At 34.4% G+C, this 19,876-nt stretch overlaps 1 protein-coding gene across 3 annotated transcripts in view; it reads right to left on the bottom strand.

The window, feature by feature from the left end:
- Positions 1-5,546: 5,546 nt before the first annotated feature.
- Positions 5,547-19,876, bottom strand: part of LOC105158628 (myosin-8) — a 31,438-nt gene continuing 17,108 nt past the window's right edge. For all 3 annotated transcript variants that reach the window (XM_088878191.1, XM_088878192.1, XM_020692304.2), the window contains 15 exons: positions 19,489-19,628; positions 18,650-18,761; positions 18,558-18,578; positions 18,366-18,449; positions 17,409-17,579; positions 16,826-16,969; positions 16,504-16,689; positions 15,981-16,097; positions 15,840-15,910; positions 15,655-15,751; positions 15,444-15,500; positions 15,127-15,183; positions 6,329-6,409; positions 6,144-6,226; positions 5,547-6,055 (listed from right to left, as the gene is read on the bottom strand). In XM_088878191.1, the coding sequence (XP_088734317.1) occupies positions 5,941-6,055; positions 6,144-6,226; positions 6,329-6,409; positions 15,127-15,183; positions 15,444-15,500; positions 15,655-15,751; positions 15,840-15,910; positions 15,981-16,097; positions 16,504-16,689; positions 16,826-16,969; positions 17,409-17,579; positions 18,366-18,449; positions 18,558-18,578; positions 18,650-18,761; positions 19,489-19,628 (1,536 nt within the window). In that variant the 3' untranslated portion in view covers positions 5,547-5,940. The remainder of the gene's footprint in view (positions 6,056-6,143; positions 6,227-6,328; positions 6,410-15,126; positions 15,184-15,443; positions 15,501-15,654; positions 15,752-15,839; positions 15,911-15,980; positions 16,098-16,503; positions 16,690-16,825; positions 16,970-17,408; positions 17,580-18,365; positions 18,450-18,557; positions 18,579-18,649; positions 18,762-19,488; positions 19,629-19,876) is intronic.

Raw genomic sequence — 19,876 nt, 5'->3', positions numbered from 1 at the left:
AAGGAGGGAAAATATTCAAAACTAACTAAACTACCCCAACTGCCAGCTAAGCTAATCTAACTACCATTGTACACGTCAGCAGCTGCATAAGTAAGAAATGCGATAAAAGACAGAAGCGTAAAAAGAGAAGTGCGACTATGACTGAAGCATTGTGTTCTGTTCTGTTTCTTCGTGGCCTATGTCTGCAACTTCAGCTCCATTGTTGCAGTGATCATTGCTGTAACTCTACAGGGACCTATTGTTAAGAGGGTGTCGGTGGAAGATTGGTGGAGGGCATAGCGTGTGCATTTGGAGAGATCGTTCGCTCCCACGCCTGGTGGAGTTCAGACCTATAATGCCACCAAGGATCCTTGATCCTGATGCTAAGGTCAGTTAGTTAATTGATCTGGATACAACCTGCTGGAAGGAACAACTGATTATGCGAATATTCAATGAGGACGAGGAGACGCTGATAAGGGACATTCCACTACAGCAGGTTCATGGGGCAGATACAATCATTTGGCACTATGGAAAAACAGGCCAATTCTCAGTAAAGAGTGCGTATCGTGTGGAGTTGGAACGGGTTAGGATGCAAGGAGTGTCAAGCTCGTGTACACAAAGTGCAGACGATGAAGTGCGACAGAGAAGTGAATGGAAAGAAATATGGCGACGTCGTGTGCCGCCGAAGATTCGGACTTTCATGTGGAGAGTCTGATAGGTGTATCGGCCCGGACGGCCCAATGATACAAGTGGACGGCCCAATTCTTATAGCAACGGCCCAAACTGTAATTGGGTGCTAGAAATGGACTGTATAGATAGTATTTAGATGATATAATAGATACTATTATAATGAAAAAAAGCCAATAAATATAGCGCGCATAGTTGTTAGGATTTGTATCTTCTCAAAGGCTTAGATATGACCAAGTGGTGCATGATTCTTTTCATAGGGAACCATTGTACTGAGCTTACGAGATAGGCACTCTATATTTTGAGGAATGACAATTGAATGAAGACAGAGTGAAGAATTCCAAAGAAAATTTTTTTCTTCTCCCCTTCAGCTTCTGGAGCTCTTTCCTAGCTCGAATAGGAAAATCGACAATCGTAATTTTATATCATAACAGAGTCTGTCACGAAGTTTTACCAGCTACAGAACGATTATCAAGTAGGATTCCAGGGGTTATGGTGGTGTCTGTTGTGTGTTCGGCATAGACTTAATTGCTTCAACTCAGGATTTTAATGGTTATCATGTGAATTGGTGTTATTGGTTTCGGTCGAAATTAATAAATCTATCATCGTTTCTTCTAAAAAAATAATAAATAAATAAAATTCCAAACTTTTTTTTGTTGGTTTTTAATTTTTTTAATCTATTATTTTATTTAATGAATTCATGAACTACGTGAGTGGTTATTTCCAAATAATGAAATTTTATAAACTATGTAATCCTGAATCAAAATGTTCATAAGTCTAAATTCACAATTTTTACAATTTGGACTATGATTTAATTGACCAAATAGTTATAAGATTCTTAATTGAGGATGGACATCCATAAACAATAGAACCCTTCTTTTTTCACGATTATTATCAGTTTCGTGTTTTCTTGATTTTATGAATTATGTGATATTACATACAATTTGATTCATAATAATAATAAAAATAAATATTTCCCTGAAAAAAAGAAAAAATAAAAGAATGAATGCAAACTTCTTATCTGTGAAAAGTAGAACTCATAAAATAAGAAAAGGCCTGGTTAGTTGCTTTTTAATTTTTTTTCCAGTATCAATTGATTTATTTGATGAGTTCATGAAATTATGCGTAAATTAATTTTTTTAATTTAATTTATATATACTATTATGCTTACTTTTATTTAAATAATGAAGATGGTTTTTATTTAATTTATTTAAATAAAACATATTTTTATTTTTATCCATATCTTTTTAATATATATGTTCTTATAATTATAAATTTCTATAAATTTTATTGATGTTGATGCACTATAATTATTTTTTTAAAAACAAGTAATTTATTTTCAAAAATTGATTGAATTTCACATATTTGAAATTTCATTAGAATATAATATTAATCATGATTAAATTAAATCTTTGCGTAGCACGGATCATATGATAGTGTGTGTATATATATATATATAAAGGCCTTGTAGTTTAAATATTATAATTCTTGGTTGATTATTAGGGTGTTTGTCTAAATCTATTTAAAAGATCTTATAAGTTCATACACAGTACAAGATATTTTTATTAGATTATACGATATCAAATTTCATGTTAAAGATAAATTTTTCAAGTGTTTGCATAAAAGAAATTGATGAAGCTTATAAATTATTAATAATAACGAATTTATAATTAATATGAAAAAGTTTGTTTGAATTTCTTAAAACTAAGTTAAGAACGCCTATTTTTTTTCCCATAAGAGTTTATATAATCTCCTAATATTTTATTTTGGAGTTTATATAGGTAAGTGGATAACCCTTGATTTTTTTTAATTACATATTCTAGTTTATTACCAAGTAAGAATTCAGAATAGACTTAATGTAGGGACCACACTTAGACACTTGAAATAACGAAAATACCCTAGTTTTTCATTTCCATAACTTACCTTGGATTTGCACGTAAAGCATACAGCCCAATCTAAATTGGAGTATGTACAAACCTATTACGATCTTACGATTAACATGGGTTAATCGTTCATATGAAATTGTACAACTCGACCAGACCTATAAATATATGCTCTCAAGTATGACATTTGACTACCATAGTTTTTTTCCCGAGCTTAATTTCATTTCAAACCTATAATTTTTACTGACTTAAATATTAGAAAATCCTAATTGTCAGTTCAATATAAAAATTGGATGAAAACTTAACGAAAACTAATGGAATTGGCTCGTTGTTAGATGAACGTTAAAATCAGAGAGAGATTTGTAATTTTTCAAACAACAAGGAGGAATCAATAATTATGCCAAAGTTCAGGAAAAGTAATTATAATTTACCCTACATAATATTTAAAAATATTTTTTTTTCAAACAACTCATATAATTTAACTTTGAAAACTCGGTTCAAATTTGATCAAATAACTTAAGTTTAAAAGCTCGACTTAAGCTAGACTCATGAACCAGCTTGATGCATTTTACCCATTCAGTTGAGGTTTTCGTGGTAAAACAATTTTCTTGTTGACGATTTTCACCTTTTCTATAAATAAAAGCATGCAAGTACTATCACACACTATAAATAATTGTATACTTATGGGAGCAAGAATTTTTAGGAACATTTGGAATATTTCGTTTTTGAGCAAAATAGTCGTTTTCAAATAGTGTTCGATCGATTACATATTAATCGATATTCAATTGATTGATATGAGGTTTGCGACAAAAAGAATTTGTCTAAGCCACTTCTTTTCTTTTTGTCCAAGTTGCTTTTCTTTTTCTCTAACTCACTTCCTTTTTTCTGTATGAGTTTCGAGAATATCCTCATTCATAGGTCCGAGATCTACATCTCTGAATTGAAAGGTTCGAGTGATCAACTCTGCAATCAGTTGTTTGAATCAATAGGTCTTCAAATTGTTCATTTGAAAAAATAGAAACCCTTCTTATTGGATGATCATGATACTTTTCGAAAATCGAAATTTTTGATCAATGTAGGAACATCCTTTTTGTTATGGTTAAATGCAATATAACCCTATGAGATAAAGAAACCTCTTGGGGGCGCAAAAACACAATACGAATTTATCAACCTTTTAAAAAAATTCAAATTAGAGATGCATGCATGTATATTGTGCTTGCATCACACTTAGTTTTTAAATACTCAAAATTTCGAATTCATAGACAAAATCTTAATCATTCACAAATGCTATGTTTTAAAATGACACTTATATATGGATTATATATATGAATTAATAAATAAAATATAGAGCAAGTTGATACAAGTTTTAAATATAAAATACTTCAACTCGGAATAATATATAGAAACGAACATTTTTTATATGTTGCACTAACTAATTTCTCGTTTATATTTTCAATCTAATTCGTTGTCCTAAGAATTTAATTATGGTGACATATATTGTAAAAGTACAACTTCAAAAAATTTAAATTTAAAAAAAACGACAAGATTAATGTTTCAAATAAAAATTACAGTTAATTACACTTAGACTCCCTTTGAAAATATGAAACTACACTCCCCCCCCCAAAAAAAAATTAAAATTACACTTACAGCCCTTTTGAAAATTCACTGTTTACACTTGTCCTCCTTTCGTTAGGATTTGGATGAAAAATGCTTACATTAGCTAAAAAAATTATATAAATTTTTAATTTTGTCCGTCTTTCAACATTGCCATGTAATAATTTTATACTTAAAAAAAAATGTAATAATGTTAACCTCACTCTATATATGTATATATTATATTTATTGCTTTTAAGTACAAGAATATACTTAGACATTTTTTTGCAAATTTCAATATTTTTCATCCAATTCCTAATAGAAGTGGGTCAGAATTTTTTGTAAGGGTGTAAATATAATTTCAGAACTGTTTTTTGAGAAAAGTGCAACTTTTCATTTTGAGAGGGGGTATGTTGTAATTAACCCATACTTGATGAAATTAAATTTTGACTCAAGGTTGTACCAAAATGCTCATTTGAATTTTCTTGGTGCACATACCAATCAAGCTTGAAAATATTTTCCCTTTACGAAATGCTTAAAACTCCTTCAAGCTCGACTTATCACTAAAAACAATTAAATGTGTCGAATCAAATTGTTGAAGCTTAATTCATGTTTGACTCATTTCTCTCACAATGGTAGAGGCGCATTATGTGTGTGCATCATCCGCATGACAAGAGAAATATAAACAGTCACTTTCCCCAAACTGTATAATACCAATCAAGCTCATTCCCTTTTGAACTTGAATCCAAGGCATGAAAATTGTTCGTGTGCTCCAGCCATAAAGAATAAAATGGACTAGAATACTAGGGAACTACCGAAAATTCTAGCCCGAGCCGGCTCGACTGAACCTAAGTCAATCATATGGTGAGTGCAATATACTTGTCGTGTGATTGATATTGTACAATTAAAAAAAAATGACCAATCACATAGCAAATGTGATATACTTGCTCTGTGATTAGTTTGTACATACTCAACATTTGAGAATTAAGGGTATCCCAATATACCTCGTGATGGAAGCCCTCAATTAACCCTCCTGATGTGGGGAATTGATCGCAGCAGAGAAGTCTAGACTCATCGCTCGCCTGCTGTTCACAAACGCCACAAACTGGATGACGTCTAAAGGGCTAAAAGAAATGAGGCGGACCACAAACCACATTTTCACAAACTTCGGACCAAGCTGTTGTAGTTCTGATATTAAATCAACATAAGTAATAGTTTCATGTCGACTAAAGAGTATGAAATTGCCAGAATAAGGCATTCTTAGGATCTGAAGTGAAAGTTGACAGTCTGAGCTTGAGAGAGGCATATGATGAACAACACCATATATAGGAACAACATTATATTTCAGAAATGATGAACATGAAATTAGTGAATACTCAGCAATCTGAGTTTTTCAGCCGGAGATAGACAATGAGAACTTTTGATAACAAACACGTTTTTGTTTATACAATGTAAACCTGGGAGGCAACGACAGCTGCTTGCCAAAGGCCATTTTCGTCTGTAGCTGCTGCAGATAATGCTGCCAGTGTTTAATCCAATATGTATCGAAACCGATTAGCTACTGGAAAAACTTCATCTCTGCCCCTTCTACATGAAAAACCTATGATTTTTTTTACAAATCTAACTAAGCAATTCTACATTCGGGGTATTGATGAGGTATTAAGACGAAACATAAGTAGAAAAATGATCAGGGAATTGGATGTACATCATGGCATCAGCAGGATATCAAAGATTTCCTAAACCTAAAGCATAAGTTGGCATCTGAAAAATCATTGGACAAAGCTGAAGAAACACAGCCTTATCCCTGTAAAAATTCAAAGCCTGGAGTTAAAAGAAGTTCAGCTGGAGGTTTTACACGCGTGAAATCTGCGTGCTGGAGAGAACGGCTAATATCATCAACTGAGAAGGGGATGCTGCATGCAGTGTAAAAGAAAAAGATTATTAATACTGGAAGTTGAATTTCAATTTCGTAAAGAGCAAATAGACATTACATCTTATTACCTTGAATTGTCATCCAACAAAAATGAATTACTATCAGCATGACCCGAGTCCTCTTTCATAAGTGTCTTCATGCTCGAAATAACCTATTAAGACCCAAATAAGAAATCTGAATTCAAGAAGCCTCAACAGCGTCAATGGTAAGTATAATATAAACTAGAGAAAGAAAAGGAAAGACGAAAACTTACATCTGGAGATACACTTCGTGTGTTGTAGTCGTCGTCCCAATAAAGATTACAAATTTTATAAAGCTGTTGAGTGCTTAGTATCTGTGGACACACATTATATTGCACAAATGAAACTCCTCAAAATCTTATGCAGGGAAAGATGCATCATTAGTTGGATAAGAACGGAAATATTAAATTAGATCACAAATTAAACAATAATATTTAAACACAAAAATACATCTCTACGAGTTGAGTCAAGTCAATTTTGAAAACTCTCTTATTTCTCAAGATCTTTGGAAAATTGTAAATGAAGGCTTTTAGGGTGAAATTTAGGCTGATTTGTCTCATACAGAGCAGAAGAAATACAATGAGAACATAAGGGAAGATTTAAAATCCTATTGATGAAGGAATAAGAGGTAAATCGATCTATATTCTAAAACATTATGGGTGGAGAAAATTAGAAAAATGCATGAGATATCTTTAAATTGAAGTTCCAACATCTGAATCCATTGACTTGAATCATAATGAAGAAATTTTGATAACTCATCCATAAAGATAGTAAAAACATCTGAATACTATCACAAGCTGCTAAAATATCATATGTTATGCAGATACCATTAAAAAAAAATGAATTGTAGCAAAAATTTTGTAAAACATGTCAAAAAAATTTGAAATTGTTGTAATGGATGAATCAAAAGATTAGTTCACATTGACATTTGTAGAGCTCATGGGTTCTCATTTTGCCCGGCCCACTATTATTCATGATCGGTCTTAGGGTGGTCTTAGGCCTCTAAATGGGCCCTAACTGGATCTATTTTTAAACTTAGGTCCAACCCATGGACGACCCGGTTGAGGCGCAAACCAAGCCCAGACTAGGCCCACATCAAACTCAAATGTGTTCGTTTAAATATATATATATATATATTTTATAATATTGAGGTTTCTTATAAACAATTAAATTTATAATTGTCTTTTGTAATAAATAAATAAGAAATTAAATCACATGAAAATATATATATTAAAAAATAATAGTTAAGAATATATACTTAAAAAAAAAGGCCCAACAGGCTCGGCCTAAGCTCGGTCCAGAAATAGGTGGTCTTGGGCCATTGGGTTGGGCTGGTCCCAAGTATTTCGATCCCATGCGGGCCTGGATCGAACTAGCTCATTTTTTTATTATCCGGCACTGGGTTGGGTTAGCCCATCGTGACTAGTTTTCCTCTTGAATTAGTTCACCTAGATGTTTGAGGACTTTTAGAAATTGAAAGAATATTACTATATTGAATTGAATTTTCAATTGTACAGGAGGGTCAATTACATACAAGTTTTCTTGACAATAAAAAGAAAACAAATATCAAATTCCATAATTGTAGGATATCCTAACTACCAGCCTAATTACAACAATACAGAATATCCTAAGAACACAATCAACCTAATTCTAGGGATACAAACATCCAAAAAATAGCTAACTTAAAAGATACTCATGTTTTCCCATTTCCCCACAAGCTGGGGAATAAGCATTCCAAGATTGGACACAATATGCTCAAAAGTTGAACTACTTAACCCCTTGGTAAGTACATCAACAAGTTCTTTGTAGCCACATACGGTCTGCAAATTAAACCTCTCTAATTTTACTTTTATTAAGTGCCTATCAACTTCAATGTGTTTTATTCAATCATTTTGCACTGTGTTATGAGCTATAGTAATCATATATTTGTTATCACAATAATGTTTCATTGGGCCATCCCAGTTAATCTTTAAATCTTCTAGAATAATCTTCAACCAAAGTAGTTGACACACTCCTTAAGCCATTGCTTGAAATTCTACCTCGGCACTAGATCGTGCTACCACATTTTACTTCTCAATGTCACAAGGTTCCACCAAAAATGGTACAATATCCCGAGATTGAACTCCTATAAACAGCTGTGTCAGAGTTTTAGATATGTGAAGAGAGAAACAAACGACGAACATTTACATGGTTCGTTCATATGACCTACATCCACGAGATAAATGCCTAAAGGACTAAATCATATTATTCTCTTTTAGTTTGAGATATAACCTCCACCTATTTATATATGTGAATTACATATGTGTATAACATAAAAATAAGGAACTATCTCTAAAATCAAATCATATAGATATCACAAGAATCACTAAGATTTTTGTTGTGATTCTCTTGTGATTTTTCAGTTATTTGGAAAATCAATTCATGATTCTCAACACTCCCCCTCAACTTGGATATGGAGATCTTGATCGTAATGTCAACTTGGACAACAGAAGTCAAAACTTTTCTTTCAGTGTGATGCCAGGGGAGGTCACCGGATGTCAAGGCATCATCATGCCATGTATACACATCCACAGTAGCATAAATAGAGATATCATGTCAGAAAGCCAGTTTTAGGGGCAAAACACACTTAGCCTATAGAAGCAAGGTCGATTAGACACGCACACAAATTAGGTGTAAGACAAATTAGGGTTTCAAACGGCGACGCTCTAGGGTTTCATAAGGTAGAACGCAGGTAGGGCAGCAGCGGAGTGTAGGGATTCAACAGGCTCTCACTTTGTTCTTTCTTTCTTTCCTTTTTTTTTTAGTTTTTTGAGAAACTCGCTCTGATACCATGTCAGAGTTTTAGATAAGTGAAGTGAGAAACAGAAGACGAACATTTACGTGATTCAGTCATATGACCGACGTCCACATGAGACAAATGCCCAAAGGACTAAATCATATCAATCTCTCTTAGTTTGATGATATAACATCCACCTATTTATATAGGTGAATTACATATGCGTATAACATAAAAATAAGGAAATATCTCCAAAATTAAATCATATAGATATGACAAGAATCACTAAGATTTCGTTGTGATTTTACAATTATTTGGAGAATCAATTCATGATTCCCAACAAGTTGATTCTGCATGATCAACATTGGTATATATGTTTTAAGTGCTAGATCTCCATTTCTCTTAAAAAGAGTACCTTTTCCCGGTGTTCCTTTGAGATAGTGCAGTGCTTGAGCTATCTGCAAATAACTTTCTTTTGGGCTATGCATGAACTGACTTATCATACTCATTGCATATGGTGTGTGGTGAGAGAGAGACCGATAAAACGAGCCTCCCTACAAGCTGCTGATACATTTCCCTATCTACTGCAACGTCCTCCCTGCCTTCCCAAGTTTAATGTTTGGGTCTATTAGAGTACATAACGGTTCGCAAGTTGTCTTGCCTATTTCTTACAGAAGATCAACAGCATACTTTTATTGGGAGACAAAGTACTATGCTTTGAGTGAGCTACTTCAACGCCAAGAAAATAATTCAACCTTCCTAACTCTTGATCTTGAACTCCTTAGTCAAACATTGATTTAAAAAATTTATCTTTTCCCTATCAGTATTTTGTCATCAACATATATTAGAAGTATCATCACTGACCCTAAAGGTGATTGTTTGATGAACATATGTCCCCCTTGGCTTTGTAGATATCTAATAGCTATCATACTCTTGCAAATCTCCCAAACCTTGCCCTTGGTGATTGTTTCAATCCATACAAGGCCTTTTTAACTTGCAAACAGTCTGAAGAGCTACATCGTTTCTAAAACCTAGTAGCACTTCCATGTAGATTTTTTTTTCATCTGGTTCTCTGTGCAAATACAAATCCTTGATATCAAATTGCTACAATTACCAACTATAGTTAGCTACCAAAGATACAACTCTTACAGTGTTCATCTTTGCTACAAAAGCAAAAGTCTCTAGGTAGTCAATTCTATAAGTTTGGGTATAGCGTTTGCCCACCAATCTTACCTTATACCTTTCAAGCCATTTGCCCTATACTTCACAATGTAAATCCATTTACAACCTATAGCTTTCTTCCAACTAGTAGCTTCACTAACTCCCCTGTTTTAAATTTTTTTAAATACTTCCATTTCCACCTCATAGCTTGTTTCCATTTTCTATTGGTTAAAGTCTCAAATAATGTTTTAGGAATAGGAATGTTGTTTAGGTCAACACGGAAGGCTTTACGAGATGCTGAAGATTTTCTAAAGAAAGGAAATGACCAAGAGGGAATAGTGGTTGTTTGGTACATTCTATAGTCCCTTTCTAATAGCAATGTGAAGATCTTGATCATCAATGTCCAAATGAGATCTAATTTTGCTATGTAAAGAGTTCAGGAATGTTACCTCATTCTCAAAATTCAGGTCGAAGTCTTGGACTTACACAAATTCAGGATAGACCATCTTTTTCCTTGAATACACCTTGCCAAATCTCACATTCTCAAAGGCAGGTTGGTACATTCTATGGTCCCTTTCTAATACCAATGTCTCCTCTTGTTGATTTTGAGGTTTAGGTTCACACAACCATATGTTCATATGTAGACGCCTAATTAGCCTCATGTAGAGGCTTAGAAGAATATGGAAAATCAAGTACGAAAAAAGTCCCCAAGGTCCACTTTTTCCTTCAGTCCAATTTTTATATTTTCTCCTTGAAAACGAGGAGTGGTGAAATAAGATTCATGATTATCGAAAATGACATCCATTGAGACATAAAACTGCCTTGATGGAGGGCGATAACACTTATACCCTTTTCGAGTTGAAGAGTAACCAATAAAGACACAATTTATATATGGTGGTCAATGAACATAAGCTGTGGCTATTTCTTTTTCTACTGTTTGGACATGGGGAATATGTTATCAGATGGTTCGGTGAGTTGGTCATATGGTTAGTAGCTCCTAAATCCATAATACATAATCTAGGAGTTCACAAAGGTGGTTTCAGAGACATTTAATCAAACAGAGAATGGAAACTCACCTCATATGTCAAAGAAGAGATACCTGAAGGTTTATCCATGCTACAAATTGCAACCAAGATATCATGCAACTCACCAAGATGTTATAGTGGTTGTTTCTACTACCTTCAGTATCTCCATGGAAGAAAAGAAATCTCTAGACAATTAAGGCTAAATGCCTTAAAGAAAAAAACCAACTATAAAGGCCGGTCGGAATCACATAATTGTATGCAATGGAGGCGAGGAAATTGGTCAATTTTTTTCTTCTTCTAGGGATTGAAAGCCTTACAACTCAGATACAATGTTAGAAATTGAAAGAATATTTTCTATACCGAATTGAAGTTTCAAATGTACAGGAGAGTCACAATATACAAGTTTCCTTAAATAAATATGAAATAAAAATCAAAGCACATGATTCTGTGGGATCCTAACTACTAGCCTAATTACAACGAACAAACAATCTAATTGTAGGCATTCGAACATCCTAAATAGCTAACCTAACAAAAAGCTCATGTTTTCGCACAGAACCATGTCCTGTTTTGTCGAAAGCTAGGTTTCGGTATTTTTGTGACCTTTGTCGATGATTTTGCTCCAGTAACTTGGGTTTACTTAATGAAAAGTCATTTTGAATTGTTTTGTTATTTTTCTGTCTTTGTTATTGAGGTTCAAAAGCAGTTTCATACTTTTATTCAAATATTATGAAATGATAATGCTAAAGAGTATTTGTAAAAAACCTTCCGGACTTACACGATCAAGCATGGAATACTTCACCAAACCTCTCATGTGTATACAAATTGGTGTTCGTCCTCAGGAGATCCTAGGTCTGTTAAGCGTGTCTTCCTAGGTTACTCTCACCTGCAAAAGAAGGTATTGTTGCTACTGTCCAACTCTTAGTAAGTATCTTGTTTCAGCAGATGTTACTTTTCTGCAACATGTTCCTTTCTTTCCTACAATGCCTACCAACTCTTCCAAGAAGAAGGGGGGGATGGCGATTTGTTGACTTACAATGTCACTTATTAGTCAACTAGTATAGCTGATTCCTAGACACCACCTCAACTTCCCATCCACCATTTCTATTCCAGACAAAAGGTTCCTTCTAATACAGGTTCAGTGCTAGTTCATTCTTCGTTGTGAAAACAAAAGTTCTATGATGAGTGATCTTGACATTCCAATTGCTTTGCGCATAGGTCAAGTACAGTTTCCTCACTCTATTTCCTCATTTGTTTCATATGATCATTTGCCATCCTCATGACATGTTTTTGTTCCCTTCCTGGACTCTGTTGCTACCTACCTAAAAAACTATTCATGAGATCTTATCCCATCTTGGTCAGTGTACAACTATGATAAACAGGAGATAATGCTTTGAATGCTAATAATACGGATGTTAGTTTAGTTGCGTGCAAGGGAAAAGGCTGTCGGGTGCAAGTGGGTACACACTGTTGAATTCAATTTGGATGGATATGTTGATTGGCTTAAAGGGCACCTTGTTGCTCAAGGCTATGCTCATACCTATGGCGTGGATTACTCCAACAATTTTGTTCACATATTCATTTTGTTGTAGTCACTAAGATTTGGCCCTTGTATTAGTTAGACATAAAATTGCCTTCCTTCATGGTGATATACAAGAGGAGCGATGTACGGAGCAACCACCTGGGTTTGTTGCTCAGGAGGAGTTTGGGAGAGTCTGCCATATTTAGATGTCCTAAAATGTCCTAAAACATTTGGAAAATTCAATCAGGCTATTGAAAACTTTGGTTTAAGCAAAAGCATATCCGACCACTCTGTTTTCTGTAAACTATCTGTGTCTGGAATCATCCTTCTTGTAGTGCATGTTGATAACATTATCATTGGGTGTAATGACACAATGCCAATTTCATCTCCGAAGACCTTCCTGTACAGTTAATTTTACACTAAAGATTTAGGAGTACTTAAATACTCTTCAGGAGTTCAAAAATGTGGCAAGAAGCAAGAAGGTCATTGTTCTATCTTGGAGAAAATATGTCCTTGATGTGTTGGCTGAAATTGGAAAATTCGGAGTTAAACTCAGTATTCCAATGTCTCCTAATCTGTAATAGCTTACAAGAGAACATTAGATTGGAACTTTTTGAAGAACCTGAGAGGTATAGGGTGCTGGCTGAAAATTTAAATTATTTAACAGACTCGCCCTGACATTGCATATTCGGTTAGTGTTCTGAACTAATTCATGTCCTCCCAACAATTCATCACTGGACTACACTAGAGCGAATCATGTGGTCTTCTCAAATGTGGACTGCGCAGGTTCTAGGATTGATAGAAGCTAGGTTACTGTTCCTTTATTGGAGGTAACTTGATCTCATGGAGAAGTAAGAAGTAGAATGTGGTTTCCCAATCTAGTGCAAAAGCAGGGTACAGAGCCATGACATAGTCTTTATGCAAAACATATATCAGTTCCTAACTGAAGTTGGGCTTAAAATTTCAATACCAACAAACTTCTGGTGAGATAATCAAGCTACTCTTCACATTGCCTTTGGGAGGACCAAACGTATCATGATTGATTGTCATTTTGTTCGAGCAAACGTTCAGCAAAAATTGGGTCTCTATAAGCTACATGACGACACTAGATCAACTAAGAGATCTTTTTCAAAAGGTTATAATCGGGACTCGGATTGATTATCTGTATAACAAGTTGGGCCTGATTAATATCTAGCTCCAACTTGGGAGGGGGCATTGATGAAAAGGAAAGTATTACTAGGAGATTGCATATGTATATTAGGAAGGGTTTTAGTTAGGATTGTAGGGATTTGACTGATTCTATTTCCTAGTTTAAGTTCTCTTTGTATGTATAAATAAGTGTATAGATTGAATACAAAATACACACGAAAATCCCTTTACATCTTATTCTACACAGCCCAACACTGAAGTAACAATGATAAAGAAAATGTCACAACTATATTTTCACTATAGCAACGAACAAATGTATACTGCCTCTTTGACCCCAAAAGCAATAAATTGATGAAACTTGATTTTAGATATGCACTTTCATGAAATGAAGTTTGGGATTGCGAAAACAAAAATAGCTAGAGATAAATCTAATCAAATCTTATGAAGGAGAAAATCAATATTCAAGTTCTTCAGTCGATCCAAAATGAAGCTCAAACTAGAATTTGATTGGATTCTAATTCTGAATCCCCAATAGGAAAGTTGCATTCATTAGAAAGAATTTATAGGTTATCAAATGTTGCACTCTCTTGCGAATCATAGAATTTTAAAGACGCAATAAAGGTAAAGGGATAACCGTCAGCTAGTTGATCTTCCTCAATAGAAGGACATGGTTGAACTAAAATTAGTTTATACAAGTCATGTAAGCAACAATTTGCAAAGTTACTTGCTGTCTCTGTGCAAGATGAGTTGGCAGTCTATCAACTTGATATCAACTTAACTTTTCTAAATGAAGAGTTGTAAGAAAAGTTTATATAGCATAACCACAAAGCTACATTATGCAAGACAGTAAAGCTGGTGAATGATTTCTGTGAGGCTTTCTATTGCTTAAAACAAGCGCACTCTTGTATGGAGTAGCAAAACTCGCAAGTACTTTATTCGAAGTGGATTCCATTTAAGTCCAAGTGAGATATCTCTATATGTAATAAGGGAGGTAAAACTAATTCTTGAACTGTGTTTATTTTTATTTTACTGTTTTTTTCGGCACAAAAAAGTTTTGGTGGCTTCACTGATTACCCTCATGGGCTAGGGCATAACCTGAAAACCATAGGTCGGCTAACATGAGTACTACTTACAAGTTAGCCACCAACAAAGCCCTTATGTCGGTAGAGGGAATAGAACCCACAACCATCCAACTGGAAGTGGTCCATCCTAATCATTTGAACCAACTAGTGTCTGCGAATTGTATCTTTTGTGTTGATGAAATATACATTGGCACTTTTTTATACTAAAGAAAATAGAAAAGGCAATATGATGATTGCACTTGGCAAATGTGAAAAATGAAGAAAGAAAACTAAAATTGAAATAAGCGAGAGCGAACGAAAAAGAAAAGGACAAACTTACTGGGCACAAGTCGGTGGTGAGGTCCTCATAAGTAATTCGTAACTTTTGGTGTATGACCTGCACAATTGGTTTGATATCGGTCTAAAATATATACTGAAATGCATGTAATACCAACAATGCTGCATTCATAATGCAATAACACTAATTCTATATCTAAACGCATTGTATTTCCGGGATACTGACATTTAAACTAAAATACATGTAAAAGCTCATTTTTCTTGAATTTGTACAGCAATTTAATAAACTTTATACAGGGATTGCATAATTGGTGAAGTGTATTAGAAATAGTTTGTATAGGGAAGGACAACATAACATACCAGAAATCCTACAGCTTGTTGTACATGTTTTAGTTCATTTCTTGATGAACCTGCATACTGTACGAGATAACTAATTGCTCAATCTACATTTGGCAAATGACTAATCAAGCAATAAGTAACCATGATACCAGCAAAGAATAAACCTCTACCACTTGTGCTATGAATATAATGGCTTTCAGTAATAATTTCAGTAGCTACGATGATAGTATACCTCTCGTGCATTTACGCACCAAAGTTCTAATTCACCTAACCCTGCTTTTACGTATTCCCCATTGCTAAATGTGCAGCACTCTCTATGGAGAAGGAGGCTACGGAAACATGAAATAAGGTTACAAGCATAAGAAAATCGGACAGCTTATGCCAAAACGACGACCACGGTAAAGGTATGTGAGCTACCTGTTGAAAAGCTGAATGTTAATATACGAGAAAATTTGCATGAAGGTTTTCTGTACAAAGATCAGAGGAACCTGAAACAACAATTTCTATTAGATGAAGTACAAGATTCATAAAACAAAAATAGAGTTTGTTCTTACGTACAAAATTGTCTTTTAGTATATTCAGATGCCTATTTAGGCTCTCAATGATGTTCTGCCAATGGTTAGCCAAAGAACTGCCAGATGATTTCAAAGAGTTTCCTCCGAGTGTTCTGGGTGCCTGAGTATTATATATTCTACATAAGAAATAATGAATATGACAAGTATAACAGAGCAAATCATAGATGTGATGGAGGCCACTTCTTTGACAAAAGGAAACAAATAAGTAAAAGCTCATCTACAGGTATACTCTTTTACCTGTTTGGAATACAAATTAGCTATTGTGAGAACCAGTTTTTTTTAATGCATTTTCACTTTCAAAAGCCTCAAAGAATATAAAATGGAGACTAGAAGCTGTAAATACAAAGACTCACATAAGAATCGATATAGAGCACTAAATCCAATTTGCCGGAGCAGTTAAGCATGAAAATAAAAGATAAGCTTAAAAGAGAGTCCAGTGAAGTACACCGTAAAAAGACAAGCAAACGAACAAATAGCTCAAAGACTAAACCTTGTCGAGACCTTACTTGGATGCACAAAGAAAGGAGAGATGAAAGTTCCTTCTTTAGATTATCACGAATGATTCCGTAAATCTTCTCAACATAAGCAGTTAATTGTTGCTTGAACAATAGAGCTGGATACTTAGCCTCAACCTGGCATACTCCGCTCAGTCCACCTATAGAAACGTTGGCAGAAGAAGCAGATCGGAAATTCTGGAAACAGATCAATATCAAATAGTTACTCTGTTGTGTTATTGAAATTACTAGGAAAGTGCTTAAGACCAACGAATATGACAATGATATTCCTCCACTAATGGGCATTTGCCAGAAATAAATAAGAACTTCATACTCGGGCCATCCTTCCAAAAAACGATGTAGGTTGTGGAGGTTTCCCAGGAGTTGAACCAGTAGCTTTTATAGTTTGTTGAAGTAAAAAGAGTAGTGTAGATATGTTGGAAAGCCAGTAAGCCATATGCTTATTGTTCGACTCATCCTGCAACGTGATACAGAAAATCAATGTAAATAAGAGAGAACTAGAAAAACAAAGATGCTGGACTAGCGTAGTGGTGTACAACATAACAGATTGGAATGGATCAATTGGTGAAAGCTGGCTATTGCCTTTCTAGCTTTTCAGATTGTTATAGGAGCAATACAAACAGCTGCATCAGAAAAATTGGACCCTTTTGTTTAGCTAGAATTTTAGAGTTCCAACACTCAAATGAAGCACTAAGCATAATTACAAAAGAACATATTAATCATCTGATCCTAACGGAAACTGAAGAGAAACAAGTGAATCATCAAGGAACAACACCATTCAGTATCAAGCAGTGTTTCTTTCTCTTTGGCCAAACAATCGAATCTAACACAGAAGCAGAGAAATGCAGACTGCTACCAGAAAGTTACAGCTTCACTTAAATATTTGGAAAATGCACCTCTATGGCAAAACCGATTGTCTGAATAAGACGATCAAATACACTAGTTTTTTCAGCTTCAAAGGATTTCCAGTGGACAAGGCATTTGTAAACGGTAAATGCAGCAACAGGTTTTCCTTCAATAAAACCAAGATCTTCCGTTATGCATCTAATGAGAGCATCTACATTCTCCTGGAACCACCACAAACTTTGTTATTCATGGACTGAATTAACAGCAAAAGGGAAAAATAAATCTATTAACCTACAAGCAGAGAAGTGAAAAATTTGTCTAACTATTTATATGAAATACAGGAAAACTCAGATGAGATAATACTTGATAGCATTAGCTTTCATTCAATTTATTGTGTCTTCCACTTTTTATTTGTTCCTCATTTGAAAATTGAAGGGAAAAAACCAATGAAATTACTTAATACCTTTTTCTGATTTTCAGCTTGACAATACATACTGGATAAACAAGTAAAAGGTTACAAGATTTAAAGGCTATGGTCATCATGGACGATCTACAACACTCCCTAACAATAGACCAAGTAATGCAGTTTCAATCTTTTTCACTATGTGGAACTCATACAATTTGTAAAAGATCAACACAAAGTGAAGTCATTTTGTTTCACTGATTATGACTTAAAAGGGATCTATATCTAAAAAGAAAGATTAAAGCAAATTTACTAAAAAATCCTCCTCAACATTATTTTTATTTGCTTAAACTCAGCAAGCCAGTACCAGGAGAACATCTTCGGTCACACGGCCGGCCAACATTACCTTAGAAATATAGGCCCTGCTAAAGGACTTCCACAGCTACGTCAAGTTTCCACTGCTCTTTAGTGTCCTCTTCTTTTTGGGCACAACAAGCAGTTTCACGTCACATATCAAATATATTACACACATTGAATACTTGCATAAAAACATGCTTGCATGAAAATCATTGGTTTCCTAGGTTGATTAATGGAAATAGTGTACCCGTTGCGTCTCTGTATTGGATCTCCTCAGCTTGCTATCAGATCCAATGCCAAATCTTTTAATGGGCTGTGCACTTTGGGGTTCCTGTATAAACAAGCTAGTAAAAATGATCAAGCTGATAGACAATGCAACTTTTATGTGTTACAAAACAGTGTGTAACTTCAAAATTGCCATGTCGTAGAGCTGACTTACATGATCACCATTCTCCACAGGCTGCAACAAAAAAGCAATATCGTATCAGACCTACAAAAAGTTCAAAACTTTGACAAAGATTGTAACCTAACCTGCATGGTTTGAACTAAATGTCCAGACATTTTCCCAGCAGGACTATTCTTCAAAGCTTGTCGGTGAAGAATCTCATCCTCGATCTCAATATCTGAAAGTTTCTCTTCGAGCCTAAATTAGAAGTAAGAGAAGAAAACACCATAGGCATCAAAGCTTTCGAGTTCACCAACTTCACATGGTTGAAGGAAATAAAATTAGTCTTCATTGGAATTAGGGATTACTACTCCTCCCCTTAAGTTTGATGTAATTACACGTAAACTTCATGTGAATTGGAAAGTTACATTTAGTACTCCTAAACTTTGCTTTATTCCGTTAGTCAAAATTCACTTAATTGCTTGATATTGACAAAGAAACTAAATAAAAATTGATATTTACCTTCGATTGGCCTATTACCGACTTATTGCAAGTCACACACAAATTTTTCTGACTAAACTACCCTTATAATCGTGAAGAAATACCTTCTCACATGCATTAACATGAAAATGCATATGGGTAATTTGGTCGTAAAGGATTAATGACTTGCAATAAATCAGTAATAAGTTAATCGGAGGTAATTATGGATTTTTATCCGATCTTTTTTGTTCAGATCAGGAAATTCGATAAATTTTGATTAACACAGGACTTATTTGTTAAATGCAAGCAACTTAACCTCAGGGATACTAAATAATTTTTCAAATCACAGAAAATCTATATATAATTACACCAAACTTCAGGGAAGGGGAGTATAATTATCCCTTGAAATTAAAACACAAAAGAAAATGTACAGGAATAATTCCTTCAATTGAGCTCATTGGCCTCTTAAATGGTTACGGGAATGACAAATTTACTAAATAACCACCTCTGCACTGTAGTCTTCAATTGAATAATCTTCGTCTCTGCCTCCAAAGCTTGCTTCAACCTGTCCTCGCTGAGCTTGCTGGTTTCTTCATACTTCTTCTCTGTTTCATCGATTTTCTTTTCCAAAGAACTTACTAGTGACTGGACCATAATTACTCTTATTCATTAGATTTTGCAAATAAATATGTTACCAAGATACAAATAAAATTGGAAAAAAAAGGCAATTTACCACCATCTGATGCGATAACAAAAAGAACTCCGATCAAATGAAGCAAATTATACCCCTATCAAAACCATTGATAAGGGGTAAAATGCTTTATTTTTCAAAACATATGTAGTAATTTGCTACTCGTTTCACATATCATACGGGATAAATTGCATTTAAACCT

The sequence above is a fragment of the Sesamum indicum genome, linkage group LG3 (genome assembly GCF_026168435.1).
Source record: "Sesamum indicum cultivar Baizhima isolate 11 linkage group LG3, ASM2616843v1, whole genome shotgun sequence".
Taxonomy (NCBI): domain Eukaryota; kingdom Viridiplantae; phylum Streptophyta; class Magnoliopsida; order Lamiales; family Pedaliaceae; genus Sesamum; species Sesamum indicum.
The sequence above is the reverse complement of the archived record's forward strand: the minus strand, read 5'-3'. Positions and strand labels throughout refer to the sequence as shown.